This window comes from Megascapheus bottae, chromosome 1, assembly GCF_031878675.1.
Source record: "Megascapheus bottae isolate mThoBot1 chromosome 1, mThoBot2.hap1, whole genome shotgun sequence".
Lineage (NCBI taxonomy): Eukaryota > Metazoa > Chordata > Mammalia > Rodentia > Geomyidae > Megascapheus > Megascapheus bottae.
The window spans coordinates 59501021-59519892 of record NC_143509.1 but is presented as its reverse complement, the minus strand read 5'-3'; the positions used below and the strand labels follow the sequence as shown (position 1 = coordinate 59519892).

The following is an 18872-nucleotide window of genomic DNA, read 5'->3' as shown; positions in this document are numbered from 1 at the left end:
GACCAAGACATGAGAAAGGGTATCAATGTTTGTGAAGTAATGCACCTTCTATCTGGCGAATATAATATAACCCTTCTAATAACTACAATAAAAATAAATGAAAAAAGCAAAACAAAACAAAACAAAGTATTGCCAGGAATTGACAGAAACAGGAACTCCTAGATACTGAAGTGTGGTTTATCTCCCTATACATTAGTCAGGCAATACTCATCAAAAGCCTTGAAAATTGTAGCCTCTGGTTCATCCTTTGCTTAGTATCTAGTGAAGGATAGTTGTAAGACTTTTGTATGGTATTCTACTATAGAAGTACTACAGAATAGCTAAAAGAAAAGCAAAAACAAAGCCCAAAACGTGCAACCATGCAGGGAAAATACAAAAAAAGATCACTAAAAGAGCAGTCCTTTTGGCCAGGCATTGGGTAGCTCATGCCTGTAATTCTAGCTACTTAGGAAACTGAAATCTAAAGATCGAGGTTCAAAGTCAGCCTGCTGAACAGGGAACTCTGTGAGACTCTTATTTCCAGTTAATTACCAAGAAGCTCGAAATGGTGCTGTGGTTCTAATACAGAATTAGACTAGCTTTGGGCAAAGAAGCTTAGGGACAATGCCCAGGCACTGCCCCAGGACTGGAATAACAAAAAAGTATCTTCCAGACTGAATTCTAGAGGGACAGCTGACACTCAGCAGGCATCCCATAAAACATCCTGGCTCAAGGATAGCAAGTTAGAGGGGATTCATACATAGCTGATACGCACACCTCTGTAGAGCTGTACTCACCTATGATAAAATATGCTGAGGGGAAAAGACAATTACCTGATTTCATTAAAAATAGATCATATTTAGAAAATATAGAAAACTTCTATTTTAGTTTTAAAAATGTAGCTAGGCATAGTGGCACATACATACACTCCTATCATTCAGGAGTATGAGGCAGGAAAATGAACTATCTATCCAGAATCCACACAAGGTAGGAAGGAAGTTGGTTTATACTTGAGAACACAAGATTCTTTATCTAGAAAAACTCCCCATAAATTGTGTTGTGCCCGCTAAAAAGTACTAAATATGAATGAATAATTAAATAAAAATATGAAGAGAATCAAATTATAGGACATTAAAACAGTAAATGCTACTGTATCACATAGTTTCTATACTTTTTTTTTGCTGGCCGTGACTTGAACTCAGGGCCTGGGTGCTTACTGTCCCTGAGTCTTTTCGTGCTCAAGGCTAGTGTTCTACTACTTGAGCCACAATACCTTCCAGCTTTTCCTGAGTGCTTTATTGGAGAAGTCTCATGGGATTTTCTGCCTGGGTTGGATTTGAACTGTGATCCTCAGATCTCAGCCTCCTAAGCAACTAGGATTAGAGGTATGCACTACCACAGCCTGGCTATACACTATTTTAATGTTGGTTATATTTGAAAGTGTCTCATTTTCTGCCCAGGCATTTATAACTTCCAATGTGGCTAGGATAACAGCATACCACTGCATCCAAGTCTTCGTTGAGAAAGAGTCTCTCAAACTATTCTGCCAGTTCTAGCCTTGAACTATAATCCTTCTAATCTCAGTCTGCCAAGTAGCTAAGATGGCAGGAATGTGCCACAGGTGCTGGGCTTTCATGATCGAAGTTATGTATTCATTCTGTTTCTTTTCAGATGAAAAAAAAAACAGACTCAAAGACACTGTGGCTTATCCAACATCACATAGCCAGCTGCTGAACCTGTTCACTGTATTTCACAGCTAGCCTCTTACTAATAACTATCTTATCTCTAGGCACTAAAGTTCTAAGAACCTTTTCCAAATATGGAACTAGCAAAGAATAAAACTGGTTTAGATATTACGACCAAACTTTCACCCAGTTCTTGCCTTTTATTAATAATATTAAAACTAAAGGAATGGGGTTGTAGCTGAAAGTAGGGGACATCCCTAGCACAAGTAAGGCTGCAGTTTTAATGCCAAGCACTACACCAGAATAAAAATTAAAATTCAAAATCTGGGGGGGGGGGACACAGAAAGGGTAGGACAAAAGGCGAACAATTTTTCAACTTTGTTGAAAATGAATTATACAACTTGGGAATGGGAGGCAAAAACCAGAAGAGAATGAGAGAAGAGAAAACACTGTTCAAAGAAAATGGACTCATTACCTAACTTACGTAACTGTAATTCCTCGGTATAACACCTATACAATAAAATATATATTAAAAATAATTTATAAGTCTCAGGGAAAAAATTAAAAATCTAAAAACAAAATGTATGGTTTCTTTTTTTCTGTTGGTTTTAGTATTCTGTGACAGGGTCCCAATAAGTGCAACAGGCTGTCCTTGAACTTGGAATCTTCTTGTCTCTAGCTTTCTGAGTGTTATAATTATAGGGGCACACCTCCAAGCCTAGAAAAATATGACTCATAAATGAAAAAAATATCACTGGCATGCTCATTCTGAATTGGTAAAGGGTATTCATTCTTCCATTTATCTAATTGTACAGATTTTATTGGTTAAGAAAATATGTTTTTGGTAACAATGAATATCGATTGTTCATAGAACAACAGAATAATGAACAAAAGAAATTCTAGGCACAAGATTTGTGATTACACTCTTTAAGGAATAACATGTCTAGGGGATATACAGGCTATGTGAGGAACACAAAAAAGAAACACACCTGAAAATATCTGACCATGGACCTTTTCTTTCTTTCTTTTTAAATAAATTATAAATACTTTATCTGTTTATCAAAGCTCAGGAAACAACTCCCAAAATGACTCTTCATTCTTCAGGGATTATTCATTCACAAAGCCGGCCACCTACAGAAAAGATTTATTTTAGAAAGTCAGATTTCAAACATCAGATCAGATCTGTGGAGGTAGAGACCTAAGACCACTAGAAACAAATGCTTCAGACAGGTATTATTAACTAATTGCCATAATTACCCTAACCCAGTCAGGTAGATCTACATTTTCAAAGTCTAGTTTACCCCAATTAAAAACATCCTGAAACTTTTCATTATAAAATTTAATCTTTAGAAGCTTTTGTTCAAATAAAAAATATATTTTTCCCCTAAAGGTATCTTCCAAAAAATGTTAAGGCAGTTTCTTTTTCCAGACATTCAAGAGATTTGCAAATCCCTGTCTTTGCTGATCAAACACATTTGGCGAAGATCCAGAAAGTGGAAGGCAGGTCAATTTAGTACACAAACACATCCTGTAGAAAGTTACTACCCTCAATCCCAAGGGAAAAATAAGGACAATCCTTTAAATTTTCATTTGGAAAAATCAAAAAGGGAAAGTAATAGAAGACAGGATTCTGGTGTAAGCTGGAAGTGCCAGCTTCCAAACAGCTCTCTTCTCCCAATCCTAACATGGACAATAACGCTAAAGAGACAGGTCAGCCAATTCAAGTCTAATGCTCTGTCATCTTGTTATTTGACTTAAAAAAGAATATAAGATTCATTTAAGACTAAACTCCCTGCTCTAAAAAGCTCAAAAGAATATAGTTAAGGAAAGGTTTAGGGAGAAACAAAAACCAAAAATGAGGCCATTTAACATTTCAATGACATTTGCTATTGACAAAATACAAAAGGGCTAGTTACTTTGGGAAAGCCTGGGACACAGATATTGCTGGATGTAACATACTAGACAGGAGGGGCTGTCTTCTATATCTAAGCATTATCTACTTTTTAAGGAAGCGTTACATGGTAGAAAGTAACTTCACTAGATTATCTTGGGATTTTTCATATCCAGTTCTTTTTGTGTATATTTTAAACATCCAACTATTAAGTGCAGTTAAACTTAGTAATAAGAATCATCAGTATTCAATACTAGTTCTTTAATTTCAGTTAACCCTCCAAACTGGGTTTTTCAAGTGTCTTCTCATTCATACAGGCAAAAAGAGACTAGCCACCCATCATTGTCTATTTTCTCTTTCAGTACAAAAAGCAGCCAGAAGATAGGGAAAAAAAATGTGTAAAATAACTACCATCACACTCATTTTTTTCTAAGTAATTTTCAAGTCTCTGCCTTTGTATTTAAATAGTCAGATAATTTACATTTAGTACATTCCCTATTACTTTTTTAGTTCTGGTCACTGTTTAAAAGAGATGTACTTGGGGCCGGGAGTTTGGCCTAGTGGTAGAGTGCTTGCCTAGCATGCATGAAGACCCTGGTTCGATTCCTCGGTACCACATACATAGAAAAAAGCTGGAGGTGGTGCTGAAGCTCAAGTGGTAGAGCTCTAGCCTTGAGAAAGTGCAAGGACAGTGTTCAGGCCCTGAGCTCAAGCCCAGGACTGGCAAAAAAAAAAGAAGAGATGTACTTAAAAATCATCTAAGGGTTTCTGAGTCAACAGCAGGCCACAGTTCTGGGTAAGACCCACTGGCTGAATGTACCTACTTTTATATTAAAAAAATAGATGGGAAAAATAAGGTTCAGAAAATTAAAGAGCTGTCCAACACAACACTACACAGTCAATTTATTATCACTTTTCTAAATTTAAAGCTTTTACATTATATTTTATATACAAATGAAATATAAACCTAGCCCTCATACTCTTTGCCTTGAAAAGACAATGAAAACCATGCTATCTTCTGGTCCTCTTGAATGTATGTTACTTATATCAACCATTCTATCACATGCATGGCTCACATGAAGTGCAAGAGAAGTTTTCGTTGTTCCTAAATTATGTCTTTTTACTATTTTACAAAATGATCCAACATGGATTTCTGTAACCATCCAGTTTAACAGCCACAGATGTATATCATTTATATACACTAAAAGATTTACCATCTTACATATTGAATCACAAATATATTAAGGCTCTGTTTCTAACTGAAAAGAAGAACAACCAGAGGTTTGTCTTAATGTAAGTTAAACACCACTAGAGTAAAAACCTGCTGAAGTGAACACCAGGAGAATCAAATGAAGCCTTAGGACTTCCAGTCCAGACAGTTTCCCAGTTAGTGAGGCGACACCGTCTTTCTCCTTCACCTTCACTCTTTTTCTTTTACTTATTAATGGCTTATTTTTTTTAAGTCTATGATTTTACCCATGACATACAGAAGCAGCTTCTTCTTAAGTTTCAAAAAATAAAACTTTTTTCCCTTTGGTAGATTATATTAAGATATGAAGAGCCAAATTACTCTTAATAAAACTTTTTTCCCTTTGGTAGATTATATTAAGATATGAAGAGCCAAATTACTCTTTGGATTTTATTATGTGAGAAAAACAATGTATGGTCTAGTCAAGCAACTGCGATATTTATATTCTACTGCACAGATATGCTTATTCTTCCTTTTTTATTAAAAATTTATTAACATTGATTTTTACATCATATTTCAAATGATATATTTAACAAAAAAGTATTCAAGAAGGGAATCTCTGTATATAATCACTGGCACTTAGCTTTAACCTTCCTTTTTTAATACATCAGAGGAAGACTGGCTGGACATGAAATTCTGGAGAGACAGCAAAGAGGTGAGAAGGAAAGAAACCAGGCTCTATCACTATGAAACTGGAATGTGGCTTTGGTGTTATCTCTCAGCTCTCATGAGTTAAAAGCAGCAGTGGTGTAAGGATCTTAAGGACCAAGCACAAAGCAGAGCGAGTGTCCTGCTTATATAACGTTGGGGGAACTGGTACTGTGGCTCAAGGGGTAGGGCCATAGCCTTGAGCTAAAGAGCTCAGGCCCAGAGTTCAAATGCCACAACCAACAACAACAGCAAAAAAATATAAGGCCAGGAGTTTGGCCTAGTGGTAGAATGCTTGCCAGCATGCAGGAGGACTCAGATTCGATTCCCCGGTATCACATACACAGAAAAAGCCAGAAGTGCTGCTATGGCTCAAGTGGTAGAGCACTAGCCTTAAGAAAGCCCAAGGACAGTGCTCAGGCCCTGAGTTCAACCCCCAGGACTGACCAAAAAACAAACAACCCCCCCCAAATCCACCTTGGGAGTTCTTTCATTACTACAAGTCTTAGTTTCCTCATTTATTTAATTAATGATTCTTGACTGAACACCTACTACGTACCAGGTAGTTTCACAAGTGGCAGGATACAATAGTGAGTGGAATGGTAACATCAACTCTTTCTCAGACTTTACATTCTAGTTAGTGTGAAACAATCACTAAAACATTCTCTCCCTCCCTTCGCTCCCCCCCACTCTACAAGTAATAGTACTAAGAACAGAGTGATGACTTAGTCACACATGGATGTCTATTAAGATTTGGTGGGGGGCAGTTCTGGGGCTTGAACTCAGGATGTGAGCATTGTGTCCTTGGACACTGTTTTTTTTGTTTGTTTGTTTGTTTTGTTTTTTTGCTCAAGTCTAGCACCCTGCCACTTGAGCCACAGCATTACTTTCGGGTGTTTCTATATATGTGGTATCGAGGAATCCAATCTGGGTCTTTGTGCATGCTAGGCGCGCATTCTTCCACTAGGCCAAACTACTGGCTCCTCATAACTCTTTCTCACTGACACTCCCAAGTCACCTTCGATCAGAAACTCTAGGAAAATGGAATATTTTGAACATCCTACAGCAGGAGGTCCTCTGACTATAATCTAAAGGATTTTGCTAAACCCTAGAAAGATATATTCCTCTTAAGCTCAATAAATGAATGCCTTGCAACTTATTACCATCATTTTCACCCCTCACTGGAAACAGAAATTATTTTAAGGAATACCAGATTAGCCAGCGAAAGTACTTTTTAAATAGCGTATTGTCCAATACTTGCTAAATCTGTAAAATAATATAGGCAAATTCAAAACAATATGCTCACCATTTCATATCTTAAACCCCAGGGCTCTCATGCACTCCTTGTGGGCCTCGATTAGATGTCCACAGTGCTCTTCTCCTTTCTCAATGATGCTATAATACAAAGTGATATTGTTATTTAACAAAGAAGACATTGATAAATACTCATAACAGTGAGACTGAAGCAGAGCATGGCTAAGGGTGGCTGGTCTTTAAAAGAATGCCATTACACCATGCTTTTACATGCTCTTGTGGTAGTGTCATGCCTGCAAAGATGTTTTGTAGAAGTAGTTGTCGGGGAAGCAGGGAATCTGATTTAAAAAAAAAAAAAAAGATTCTGCATATCAAATACTGCCTTTAGATTCTACCTAAGGAACACTGCTCTATAATGACATAAATCAACTAAAATATTTTTGTTAAATGATGGGCAGAGAAGAACTTTTTTTTTCAGATGATATCTTTTAGGTTTTTGTCCTACATTCAAACATGCCTAAATATATGCAGTCCTAACCATCAGGCAAGCTTGAATTCCCTTTTGATGATAAAAAAAAAAAATTCACCAAGTAAAGACTAAGACAGGGTGTAGTGTACAGGTCTGTAATCTCAGCACTCAGGAGGATGGGAAGAGAGGATAATAAATTCCAAGCTAGTCTGGAGTACCTTGAGACCGTGCACAAAGCATTAACAAAAACCAATCTAGGTCCACACAACTTTATTTCTAGGGCTGGTAAATTTAATTTTAGCAAATAATCAAGTTAGGTCAAATTCAATGATAAGAACTGACTCTTGTTTACAGGCTAAGGTAAAGTCTGAAGCAATCCATGTAAAAAGAATCTAAAGAAGAGTTTTTTCCTTTCACTAAAATTGTTCCCAGCCTCTAGTTCATCAAGGTTTGCCTGCTGGGGAGTGGCTTCTTGGGAGAGTGAGCTCCCATGAAGTAACAGCTAGCATCCACTGATCCTTTATGAAAATGCTATATATTATGGTTGGCCCTTGATGTGGTTTGTATCAGGAAATCTTTACAGTAATCCTAGAGGCAGATACATTACCAGTGTATTTTACAGACATGAGTCAGATATGATTAAATAACCCTTAAGGACACCAAGTTGGCAGAACAGGAGTCAAAGCCTGACTCTGTATTCCAGGCTCTTAATCACAATGCCATTTGGTCTGAAGACTCAATAAGCACTCACTGTTAAGTTACTACTGGAGCAATTTTAGCATCGCACTGAAGTCTGAATTCTAAGTAATATTTGGCAAGAACTGTGAACTGATAAAAGCACTGGCTCCTAAAATCTTATTACGACTCATTATATCAATTATGAGTTCGTTTTCTCCCCCACCCCCTTTTTTTGCCAGTCCTGGAGTTGGGCTCAGGGCCTGAGCACTGTCCTTGGACTTTCTCAAAGCTAGCACTCTACCACTTGAGCCTCAGCACCACTTCCGGCTTTTTTCTATGTATGTGGTACCGAGGAATTGAACCTGGGTCTTCGTGCAAGCTAGGCAAGCACTCTACCACTAGGCCAAACACCCGGCTCCTTTTCCCCCTATTTTTACGATTGTTTCCTACTCTGAGGACAAGAAATATTATCTGAGGTATCTTACCAATGAGATGTTCTGCAACAGATATACTTTAAACTCCATAAGTGAGAACAAACAGAACCTTTTGTGATTATCTAGAAAAATGTTTCTATTACCTACGTTGTAGACTAGTTGAAGTAACCTTTTAAAATATAATTTTATTAAGGTGTAGTATAGAGAGGTTATCATTTTTATAAATCAGGTAATGAGCACATTCTCCCCTTACTTTGCTTCCCCTAGTTGCCCCTCCCATCCCTGCCCACACTGGTGCATTGAGTTTTAACTTCTGGCTGCCTTAAAGGGTTGAAGGACTAGCCAAGTATCAGTGACTCACATCTGTGATGCTAGCTACTCAGGGAGCTGAGATCTGAAGATCATGGTTCCAAGTCAGCACAGTTGGGGAAGTCTGTGAGATTATCTCCAATGAACCGCCAGAAAGCCAGAAGTGGAGATGTGGCTCAAGCTACAGAGAGCTAGCTTTGGAGGGGGGTGGGGAGGGGAAGAGGAAGCTTTAGGCACAGCACTTAGGCCCCCGGATCTGCGCGCGCACAGGCGCGCACACACACACACACACACACACACACACACACACACACACACACACACACACACACACACACACACACACACACACACACACACACACACACACACACACACACACACACACACACACACACACACACACACACACACACACACACACACACACACACACACACACACCCCAAGGACTGAAGGAGACTATTTCAGAAATACAAGAAATACGCTGTGTGTGTCCTGTGATCTGCAGGCATTCTGGAGGGGGGAGAGGGTGCAATTAGAAATGCCCAGTTTCTTTTACTCTGGTCTTGTCAGATCCATCCCAGCCCTTAGCACGTGGTATGGCAATCACTGGTGTGACTGGCTAAGCTCCTTCAAATCCGGTGACATCTTTACGTGCTTGAACCGAGCGCTTAACACGAACGCCCGCCGTTGAGAAGTTACTCGTAGGAAGGCCTCCAGGCCGACCTGACCTCTCTCTCTCCGGACCCTCTGCCTTTCCCCATGCTCACGGGGCAAAGGGTCAGACGGACGTGAAAGCAACCCACTGGGCTCCCTAACTCTGGGGAGCCCCACAGCAAAGGAGGGCGGAGGACGGAGGGCACAGGCAGCCGGAGGCCGGGCCCCTCCCGGGCGGCGCACTGACCACGCATCGCGCGCCTTCTTGGTCTCCGGACAGGCGCAGCAGGGTTTCAGAGGCTTCTTCTCCTGAGTCGCAGACGGGGCAGGGCTCGCGGCCGCCAGACCCGGCATCTTTCCAGACGGAAGCAGCTGTGACCGCGAGGACGACTTCTCCCAACGATGACCTACCGAGCACTTCCGCAAGCCGTCCCAGAGAAAGCCGGAAGTCCTGCTTCTCCGGCGGAGGGCGGGGCTAAAGGTGCCGAAGAGGAAGAGGCGGGATGTAGGCCTTCACCGGGGCGCATGCGCAGCTTTCTCTCTTTGTTCCTCCTTTCTTTTTCGTTCTTCCTCCTTTCTTTCTTTCTCTCTCACTTTCTTTCTTTCTTTCTTTTTTTTAAATTTTTGTCCGTCGTGGGGCTTGAACTCTGGTCCTGGGCGCTGTCCCTGAGCTCTTTCAGCTCAAGGCTACCACCCTATCCTTGAGCCACAGCACCATTTCCCATTTTCCAGTGGTTAATTGGAGATAAGAGTCTCAGGTCTTTTAGTGCCCGGGCTGGCTTTGAGCCTCGATCCTCAGATCTCAGCCTCCTGAGTAGCTAGGATTACAAGTGAGAGCCACTGCGCCCGACTTCATTTTCTTTCTTTTTCTTTTTTTAAAAGCTATGTTAATTTGGGAACTGTAAGGCTGCAACCCCTCTACCTCCCACGAATGTTGAAATGGAAGCCCAAGAAAGCTGACCCTCCTTGCTTCTTACCCACCTAGTTAAAAATGAGTAGAAAGGACATTTGAACAGTCCTCAGGTGTTGGCAGGAAAAAGGTCTTCTAACCTCCTGTATGTATTAAATCCTCAGTCATGTGTTGTGATTTCCAACTGGTTTTAGTATGGACGGTTCAAACAGACAAATTCACTCATGTATCCATTGGTAAAATTGAGAATTTCCCACGCCTTGTCATTTCTTGAATATGGTTTAACATATAAGTAAATTAGTGCCTTAGTAATGTTGTAGCAGTTATTTACAATAGGCTGAACAAAATTATTTTCCTGCCGGTAATTGGTTGTGAAAGTTCAAGCCCTAGAATGGGAAGGTATGATGAAAGTGGAATTCATTTCCTTTGTCAACCAAGTCTCTGCAGGAAAAAATAAATCCCGTTCATCCTATTGCAAATTACCCAAGTTGCTGGAGTTACAGGCACATCACCCTGAGCTCATTTCATTCTTAAAAACAGGAGTGCAAGACATAGATATTTGGGGCACTCAGAAGTAAAACCACCTAAAGTGGTACATACCAAAGTATGTTTCTGTATTTCAGAGGTTTAACTCGTGGAATCTATAGGAATCTGTGAATAGTGTTTCTACATGTGTATTTTGCAATTTATTAAGTCATTCTGACTGGAAAACCCAATCAGTGCAAAGGAATTGCCACTTAAAAAAGCAGTTTATGAGTATAGCTTGATTACCATCACCCCTTTCAACATTCTTACCCATCCTTCCTCTACGCATGTCTCCCCTCACTCTTCTTAATTTTGTAGAATATACATTGGTAATGATTGTCTTAACTTCGCTGTCATCTACGGTTAGCAATTCTTTGAACTAGACACACAATCACATTGTTTCCAATCCATCAACATCACTTATAAACAATATACAATACATATGATTCAATAAATCATGAGGAAAAGAAAATTGGCTTAACTGGAGAAAATAGAACACTGCTGCTTCAGATATAGGAAAGGCCTAAAGTGTGAAAGATAAAACTAAGAGTTAACAACAGAAAACAAAGAAGCACATCTTTATACCCAGAGGGTGAAGATTACTTATTCACACTTGAAATGCACAAATTGTAAACATAAAATGTAAATTTTGGTGAAGTTAATTACACTAAAGTAAAAATTTGGAGTTTTATTTGCGACACTATAGAAAAAGTTAAACAAGTAGATGCTAATTGTGAGAAGATATTTGAAATATAAAAAAGTATCCATTTAGAAGGTTTATCCAGTTGAAACCACATGAAACTTTTACTCATAAAAGTTTTCCTGTACAAAGGCTGTTGATTTCATGAATCATCATTTTATCTTCACAGCAGCTGAAATGACTATTTACCTGTATGGATGAGTGGAGTGCGGTTTAGAGATGTCCATGACTTCTTCATTGTCCCGAACTTGGGAGTGTTCACATCTCCCTAAGTTCTGTTTACTTTCCTACTTCATTTGACTAGTTCTTATTTTAAAATTAATTAATGATTTGTATTCACTTGTGTTATTGAATTCCATTGTTTCTAGAAAATGAACAAGGAAGAAAAGTGAGAATAATTAATAGAATTTAAGGAGTTACATGAGAGCTGAGATGCACACTAATATATTGAGCAAAGTTAATCACTTATATCAATTCACTTCTTGTTTTAGAATTTCTACACCCAACCCCCAGGTTACTTTTCCTTCTTCTTCTTTTTTTTAAGTTCTTGAGTAAATAACTAAATAAGTTTCACAGTCAATTTTGATTTTCACATAATCATCATGCTTTACACTTTTCCTGTTCAGCTTGATTGCCTGAAAACATGTAGGAAGGTCTGTTTCAGTATTCAATAGAAAGTAAGAATATAAAACATGAAATTTGTTTCCTATTCCACTCCAAGGGGAAAAAAAATCTCAATAACCTATTGCTTCCAAGGGGTGGGGGGAAACTATTTTTATTTTTTGCCAGTCCAGTCCTGGGCTTGAGCTCTGGGCCTGAGCACTGTCCTTGAACTTTCTCAATGCTAGAGCTCTGTCACTTGAGCCTCAGCACCACTTCTGGCTTTTTTCTATGTATGTAGTACTGAGGAATCGAACCCGGGTCTTTGTGCATGCTAGGCAAGCACTCTACCTACTAGGCCACATTCCCAGCCTGGGGAAACTATTTTCTTGATCTATAATTAGAGATCGTATTGGAAGTAAGCATCATAGGGAGTTTAAAGAGTAAGTGACTCAACCATTTATGATGGCAACTCTGAAGGTAGTTTGGTTAAGGCCATTAAAAAAATTAAGTTTTCATTTTTCAATTCTGATTTGAATGAGCATTATAAGTAAGGATGGATTCTTGAGATTGGTAGAGAAGGGGTGACACCATTTGTTGAGAGAGAAGAATTACAAGTCTTAAAGTCTCATTTGCCTAGTTTATGGGTTGACTTTTCATAGTCCACTTACAAAACTAAGTAATTTTTGCCTGGTGTTTATATGTCTACCTTTGTAGGGGGATCATTAACATTTTTCCCAGGTAAATATGTGCTGAATAACGTTCTCTACAGCTTTTCAGGCTTGAGAAGAATCTGAGATTTTACTTGCTTCTTGCCAGTTTCATGAATGCTGTCAGCCACCAAATCAAAGTCACAGATAAGATAGTTTATTATGGACAACAGCAGCAACAGTGTCAGCAACATTGTGCCCATTCCTAGAAAACTGGTTCCCACAAAGTCATATGGAAAAGGTCAGATAATATATTTTCACAAGTACCTGAGCTGCATTATAAGAGTAAAAATAAACTTAGGAAACTCAACTGTTTAAAAATGGGCAGAAGGTAAATAGTATCTCCACACACATTAAAACGGAGAGGTAGTGCCCTGTGCCTCATGAGACATTCAGGACCCCCAAATCCCAGGGCGAACTCTCCCAGTAAGACCAAATTTAAGTTTCATCTCAATTACATTTTTGAACTAGGCCCCCTCTTTGGTACAAATGCTCCTTTTATATGAGATGACTAAATGACACAGAAGCTAATTTCATACTGGTCATCTACTTTTGTTACTGTGAACATAAATTTTGTTCTATCCAAATTCCTGTATTAGAGCTCAAGTCCTAAATTGACATTATTTGAACATGAGAACATGAGTCTTTTTTGTTGTTGTTGTTGTTTTTCCAGACCTGAGGCTTGACCTCCGGGTCTGGGCACTGTCCTTGGGTTTTCTCAAGGCTAACGCTATACGACTTGAGCCACAGCACCACTTCCGGCTTTTTCTATGTATGAGGAATTGAACCCAGGGCTTCATGCATACTAGACCAGCACTCTACCACTAAGCCACATTCCCTGCTCAGACACAGTAGTTTTACAATGAGGAGGTAAAAGTGGACATCCTAGGAGCAGGTGAACACTTTTTTTATTCCGGTCATGGGCCTGAATTCTGGGCCTGCGTCTTTCTAAGGAATTCTCCCCTGAATCTACCATATTTCAGTGAATATAGTTACATGCTGTATATTATCAATAATTTGTAGAAGCAGACCAGTGTTTGATGCACCTTCCCCAACTGATGCGATATCAAGTCCAAGGCCTAGCAAGGCCCAACCTTTCTCTTCCTTACTCTCAGCCTCTCCTGGATCCCCCTCCCCTCCCCTCTCGCAGCCCTGCCCTGCCACTCCATCGACTATAGCCACAGGAGGCTCCGCCCCGCCTCTCCGGCGGCCCCGCCTCTCCGGCGGCCCCGCCTCTCCGGCGGCCCCGCCTCTCCGGCGGCCCCGCCTCTCCGGCGGCCCCGCCTCTCCGGCGGCCCCGCCTCTCCGGCGGCCCCGCCTCTCCGGCGGCCCCGCCTCTCCGGCGGCCCCGCCTCTCCGGCGGCCCCGCCTCTCCGGCGGCCCCGCCTCTCCGGCGGCCCCGCCTCTCCGGCGGCCCCGCCTCTCCGGCGGCCCCGCCTCTCCGGCGGCCCCGCCTCTCCGGCGGCCCCGCCTCTCCGGCGGCCCCGCCTCTCCGGCGGCCCCGCCTCTCCGGCGGCCCCGCCTCTCCGGCGGCCCCGCCTCTCCGGCGGCCCCGCCTCTCCGGCGGCCCCGCCTCTCCGGCGGCCCCGCCTCTCCGGCGGCCCCGCCTCTCCGGCGGCCCCGCCTCTCCGGCGGCCCCGCCTCTCCGGCGGCCCCGCCTCTCCGGCGGCCCCGCCCCACCACAGAGGCCCCACCCCTCAACAGACCACGCCCTCCCGCGGCCTCGCCCCTCCTGCGGCCCCGCCCCCTGTTTCCTGTCCCCGCCCCGCGCCTGCCGCGGTTACCATAGCTACAGTGCACACAGCTGCTAGGACTCACTACTGCTGGCGGGAGGAAAGGGGCAGCACCATGAGACCCGCAGTGACCGTCACCGAGACCAAGGAGCACCTCCAGGAGTCTCCACAGATGGACTTCAGGAGGTGCAGGGGCAGAGGGCACATGCCCAGTCGAACGTACGATTTCCTGTACGGTAAGGGCTGCCCCAGAACTCCCACCCCGGCGAGCTGGCCCTGTGGACGGCGCCAAGGACAGCAGAGCCTCCGTCCTTCCTAGGATGGGGCAGCTCCGCGCCCGCCAGGTGACCGTGCAAACCCAGGCACACAGGGAGCGCAGCCGCTCCGAGCCCCATGCGGGGCCGCCTTTCTGTTCCTAATGGCCCACTCCCCCTGACCCTGCACCCAGCACCCAGCCAGCTTCCTGAAGCCTGGTCCAGAACTCCTGGAGTCCAGAAAAGCATGGAATGAGTGAGCAGAGTGAGAGATCCATGCACTAGTCCCTCCTTAAAAACTTCATAAAATGGTCTTCCTGCTCCCCCGCCCTAGGGCAACTCCACTTTTGACATGCTGGGCAAAACGTTTGTTTTAGTGACCCCCCCCCCGACCCCCTCTTCCCTTTTCTTATCAACCAAAACATCGCTTATAAACTAGGTGCACCGGTTCCTCTCGGGCAAAGTAAAGTCCTGATTTATTTGAATGCCTTGATTTTCTATTTGAAGGCTGTCTTGCCTGAATTTGACAGTTCTGGATTTACACCTCTTTTGTAGCCTCTTCAAGCCTATTTTAGTACCGATGCGTGTTAGGTACTTCACGATTAGATTTACTGTTTTAATGAGAGTAACGAGGTAAGCATGATCTTTGCTAACTTTGCCCTGGATAATCCTTAGCCTCCTGTCATCTGAGCCTCACTTTGCCTTCAAAAGTGTGATGTCACCTTTGGTTTTCCCAGGGTCCTCTTTGGAGGGGCATCTGTTGGATAACCATTTCCTGCATTGGGATTGTGATGATCACTTACATAATCTTGCCAGGGTTCTTCTCTGTTCACTCTTCATTCCATCTGATAGAAGGAACTCAGTAACTTTCTGTAATCATACCCATGTTATTTTTCAAAGGTAATTTGGGAGTGGAAATAACCCTGTACCATGACAGCAAGCACAGAATTTATTAGGTCGTGTTTTGTTTGCAGACAAAATAAATAGCTCAATGTCCTTTGCAAAGAGCAGAAATCCACTCAGAGCTGGCCAAATGAATTTCATACAATGAAACAGACAGTCTGGCTACTCATAGCCAGGAAGCAAAGCCCACCCAGCAGTCTAAAACCCAGGCAGGGAAGATTGTCTTTCCCTCCCTATGAAGTGGGGATTTTCAAAATCTTTTTGTTGAGTAATATGTTCGAAGTCCCTAGGACATACTAACCAATCAATAAGCATTTTGTTGAATAAAAGAAAAAGAGAGAGCCTGAGATTTGCTGCTATTCACACTTATTGGAAATGTCCATGACAGCATCTGGGAAGGTGTTTTTGTGTGGTCACCTAAAAAGTTGTATTCAGTTTTAGTAATTGATTTAGAGATCTAAATTAAAAAAATTTATTTCTAAGTCATAATGTCATTCTATTAATTTCTTTTCTTTCTTTCTTTTTTTTTGGGGGGGTGGGGGTGGGTCATGGGGGTTGAACTCAGCCTGGGCACGGCCCCTGAGCTCTTTAGCTCAAGCTATGACCCCGCCCTTGGTTAATTGGAGATAAGAGTCTCAGGTCCTTTTGTGCCCAGGCTGGCTTTGACCCTTGATTGTCAGATCTCAGCCTCCTGAGTAGCTAGGATTACAGGCATGAGCCACTGCGTCTGGCCATTTTATTCATTTCTATGGGGAAATATGTGCCACTAAGTAGTCTAGGCTAGACTACTGTTTCCCTAGAGATGTCTATCTAGGAAATCAAGTCTTGATTGGAAGACTGCTTATGAATTTAGTGCTCAGTTGGTTGATTTTAATAGTTGGTATAATCAGTCATCAATACTCTTCATCATTAATCTTTTAACTTTGGAGGAATGAACTAAGCCTATTGACAGTACTTAGAACCTTAAGGATCAAATTCTACAGATTGTGAATATTTATTTCTTAGAGAACTACCTTTGCTCATTGTGTCTGTCAATTCTGAGGGTCATGCTGTTTGCATGTTACTAGTGCTCTGAATATGGGAAAATGAAATAAATTATCCCTCTGCCTGTAAGTGGCCACAATGCATAGACACAAGGTCTTTCCTCTATAAATACTTTTTAGGTTACGCAGACCCAGAAAGAAGTTTGAAAAAGAGATTGTGTTTAGGTGTTGAGCTTGAAATATACTAGCCTCCCTGTTTACATTCTAAGTCCATAAGATGATTTTGAATTGATAGGAAAGAAATGTATGAAACAGATCTTCTCTGATAGATGAGTCAGAGTAACTGGGTCATAGCTACTGCAGAGATAGAAACTACCTGTCCTTTCTAATCAGAAATTATAAACTGGGGAAGGCAATATATGTCTGTTCTTGCCTACTCAGGGAAACTCAGGATCATATAAGCCTATGAGTTCAAGGCCAATTTGGGCAAAATAGACATCCATCTTGAAAAGAAATATAAAGGAAGGAAGGGAGAGAGGAAAGGAGGAAAGAAGGAAGGCAGGGATGGAGGGAGGGAGAGAGGAAGGAAAGAAGATAGGAAGAAAAGAGGAAGGAAGGAAGGAAGGGTACAAGTGAGGGAGGGAGGAGGGAGAAAGGGAGGACAGAGAATAGGAAAAAGAAAGGGACTATATTGCTTTTGACTTTTTTTCATTCTAGATTTAGATAGGTTCTATTCCTTATGCTTTTTCTTTTGTTCTGCAGATCCTTTATTTATTGTATCAAGTGCAAAAGACCATGCTCAGGCAAATATTCAAGCCACCCTTATTCAAAGTAGACTGGTAAGTTTAATTTGCCTACCAAGACTATTTAATAAATTTGAGTCATCTTCTTCAGCTAACTGTGTAAATCAGATTGACTACTCATTAAATATGCACTGAATTTAATTCCTGATGCTGCAGGAATTCTATGATTACTTGGGGGCAGGTGTGTCCTATTGTGAAGATGAAGTAACTAATAGAAAATAAAGGATCCATACACTAAGTCATTTCCCTGGAAAATGCCTTTGTGTCTGTGTTGAGAGAATTCAAGTAATATGAAAACATATATAGTTTGAAGTAATTCTAGTTCTGGCCCTTGCTATACCAATTGCCATTATCACAACTTTTTGGAGATTTTTTGGTTTTTGTTTGTTTGAGAAAAGGTTTTGCTGTGTGTTGCTGGTTGGCCTCTCCCTTGAGATCCTCCTGCCTTTGCCTCCAAGTTCTGGATTCCAATCATCCATCACTATGCCATATTTCTTTTGGAAAAATTCTTTACATCTACCAATGGTGGTTCTTCCTATGATATATATATATATATATATACATTTATTTAAATTTTTTATTTAAAGAGAAAATCTGATATGATTTTGATTTTTTTCCCTCCCTTCATTTCCTTATATTAGAGAAAAGTTCCCAGATTTAGAGCCATGTTCAGCAACCTGATCCATTATCCAAGATATTCTCTGTATTGGAAAAGTATAGATCCGATCCCACCATTTATCAGTAAAGAATGGAGGGGACCGGAGGTAAAACAGAAAGAAGCCGTCTGCAAGATGGCCAAGTAAGTGTTGGGTAGCTCCATTTTCTAAAAGCACTCATATTTTTAATGAATACATTATTTTTAAAATTGCTATGTACTTACTCTGCATGACTAGAAAGTGTGTAGTTGGCACGTAAGCTTCCTTTCCTAAAACAAGCCTTATTTAGGAGCAAGAGTTATACACTTGTTGGTTGGTAGAAGTTCTCAGAAGGCTGGCATAAATATTTATATGTGTATTAAATGACAATTGTCACCAAAGACATGGATGATTGAGTTGGTTGTTCATTTGATCCACCTAGAGATTGCAAGCTGCTTTTGTGTGTGTGTGTGTGTGTGTGTGTGTGTGTGTGTGTGTGTGCATGTGTGTGTGTTGTGTGCACGCGCCCATGGTAGTGGTCCTGGGATTTGAACTCAGAGCCTGGGCACTGTCTCTTAGCCTTTTGCTCAAGGCTAGTGCTTTAGTACTTGAGCAAGACCTCAATAAACTCCTTGTTTATTTTGGTAGTTAAGATTCTCATGGACTTCCTACCCGGGCTGGCTTTGTAGATCTCAGCCTACTAAGTAGCTAGGATTACAGGTGTGAGCCACAAATACCTGGCTTAAAATATCTTTTGAGACATTTAGCCCAAACACCTGTAAACTTCGTATGAAAAAATACTTGTTTTTAAAATCACTTGCAAGTTTATGGCTAGTAAATTAACAAATAAGAATGTCTTC

At 41.4% G+C, this 18872-nt stretch overlaps 2 protein-coding genes across 5 annotated transcripts in view; one reads left to right on the top strand and one right to left on the bottom strand.

The window, feature by feature from the left end:
* Positions 1-1844: 1844 nt before the first annotated feature.
* Positions 1845-9694, bottom strand: Cox17 (cytochrome c oxidase copper chaperone COX17). Its single transcript, XM_090345757.1, has 3 exons — positions 9504-9694; positions 6759-6847; positions 1845-2795 (listed from the first exon to the last, which is right to left on the bottom strand). Exons 1-2 carry the CDS (start codon positions 9608-9610, stop codon positions 6763-6765), a joined length of 192 nt encoding a protein of 63 aa, XP_090201883.1. The 5' UTR covers positions 9611-9694; the 3' UTR covers positions 1845-2795; positions 6759-6762.
* A 4759-nt stretch (positions 9695-14453) lies between these two features.
* Cfap91 (cilia and flagella associated protein 91) overlaps positions 14454-18872 on the top strand; it is a 53767-nt gene continuing 49348 nt past the window's right edge. For 3 of the 4 annotated variants that reach the window (XM_090345733.1, XM_090345714.1, XM_090345724.1), the window contains exons 1-3: positions 14454-14670; positions 17337-17413; positions 18019-18176. In XM_090345733.1, coding sequence (XP_090201859.1) covers positions 14550-14670; positions 17337-17413; positions 18019-18176 — 356 coding nt within the window. In that variant the 5' untranslated portion in view covers positions 14454-14549. Of the gene's footprint in view, positions 14671-17336; positions 17414-18018; positions 18177-18872 lie in introns of those variants that run through there. The other variant, XM_090345743.1, reaches the window with a different exon arrangement.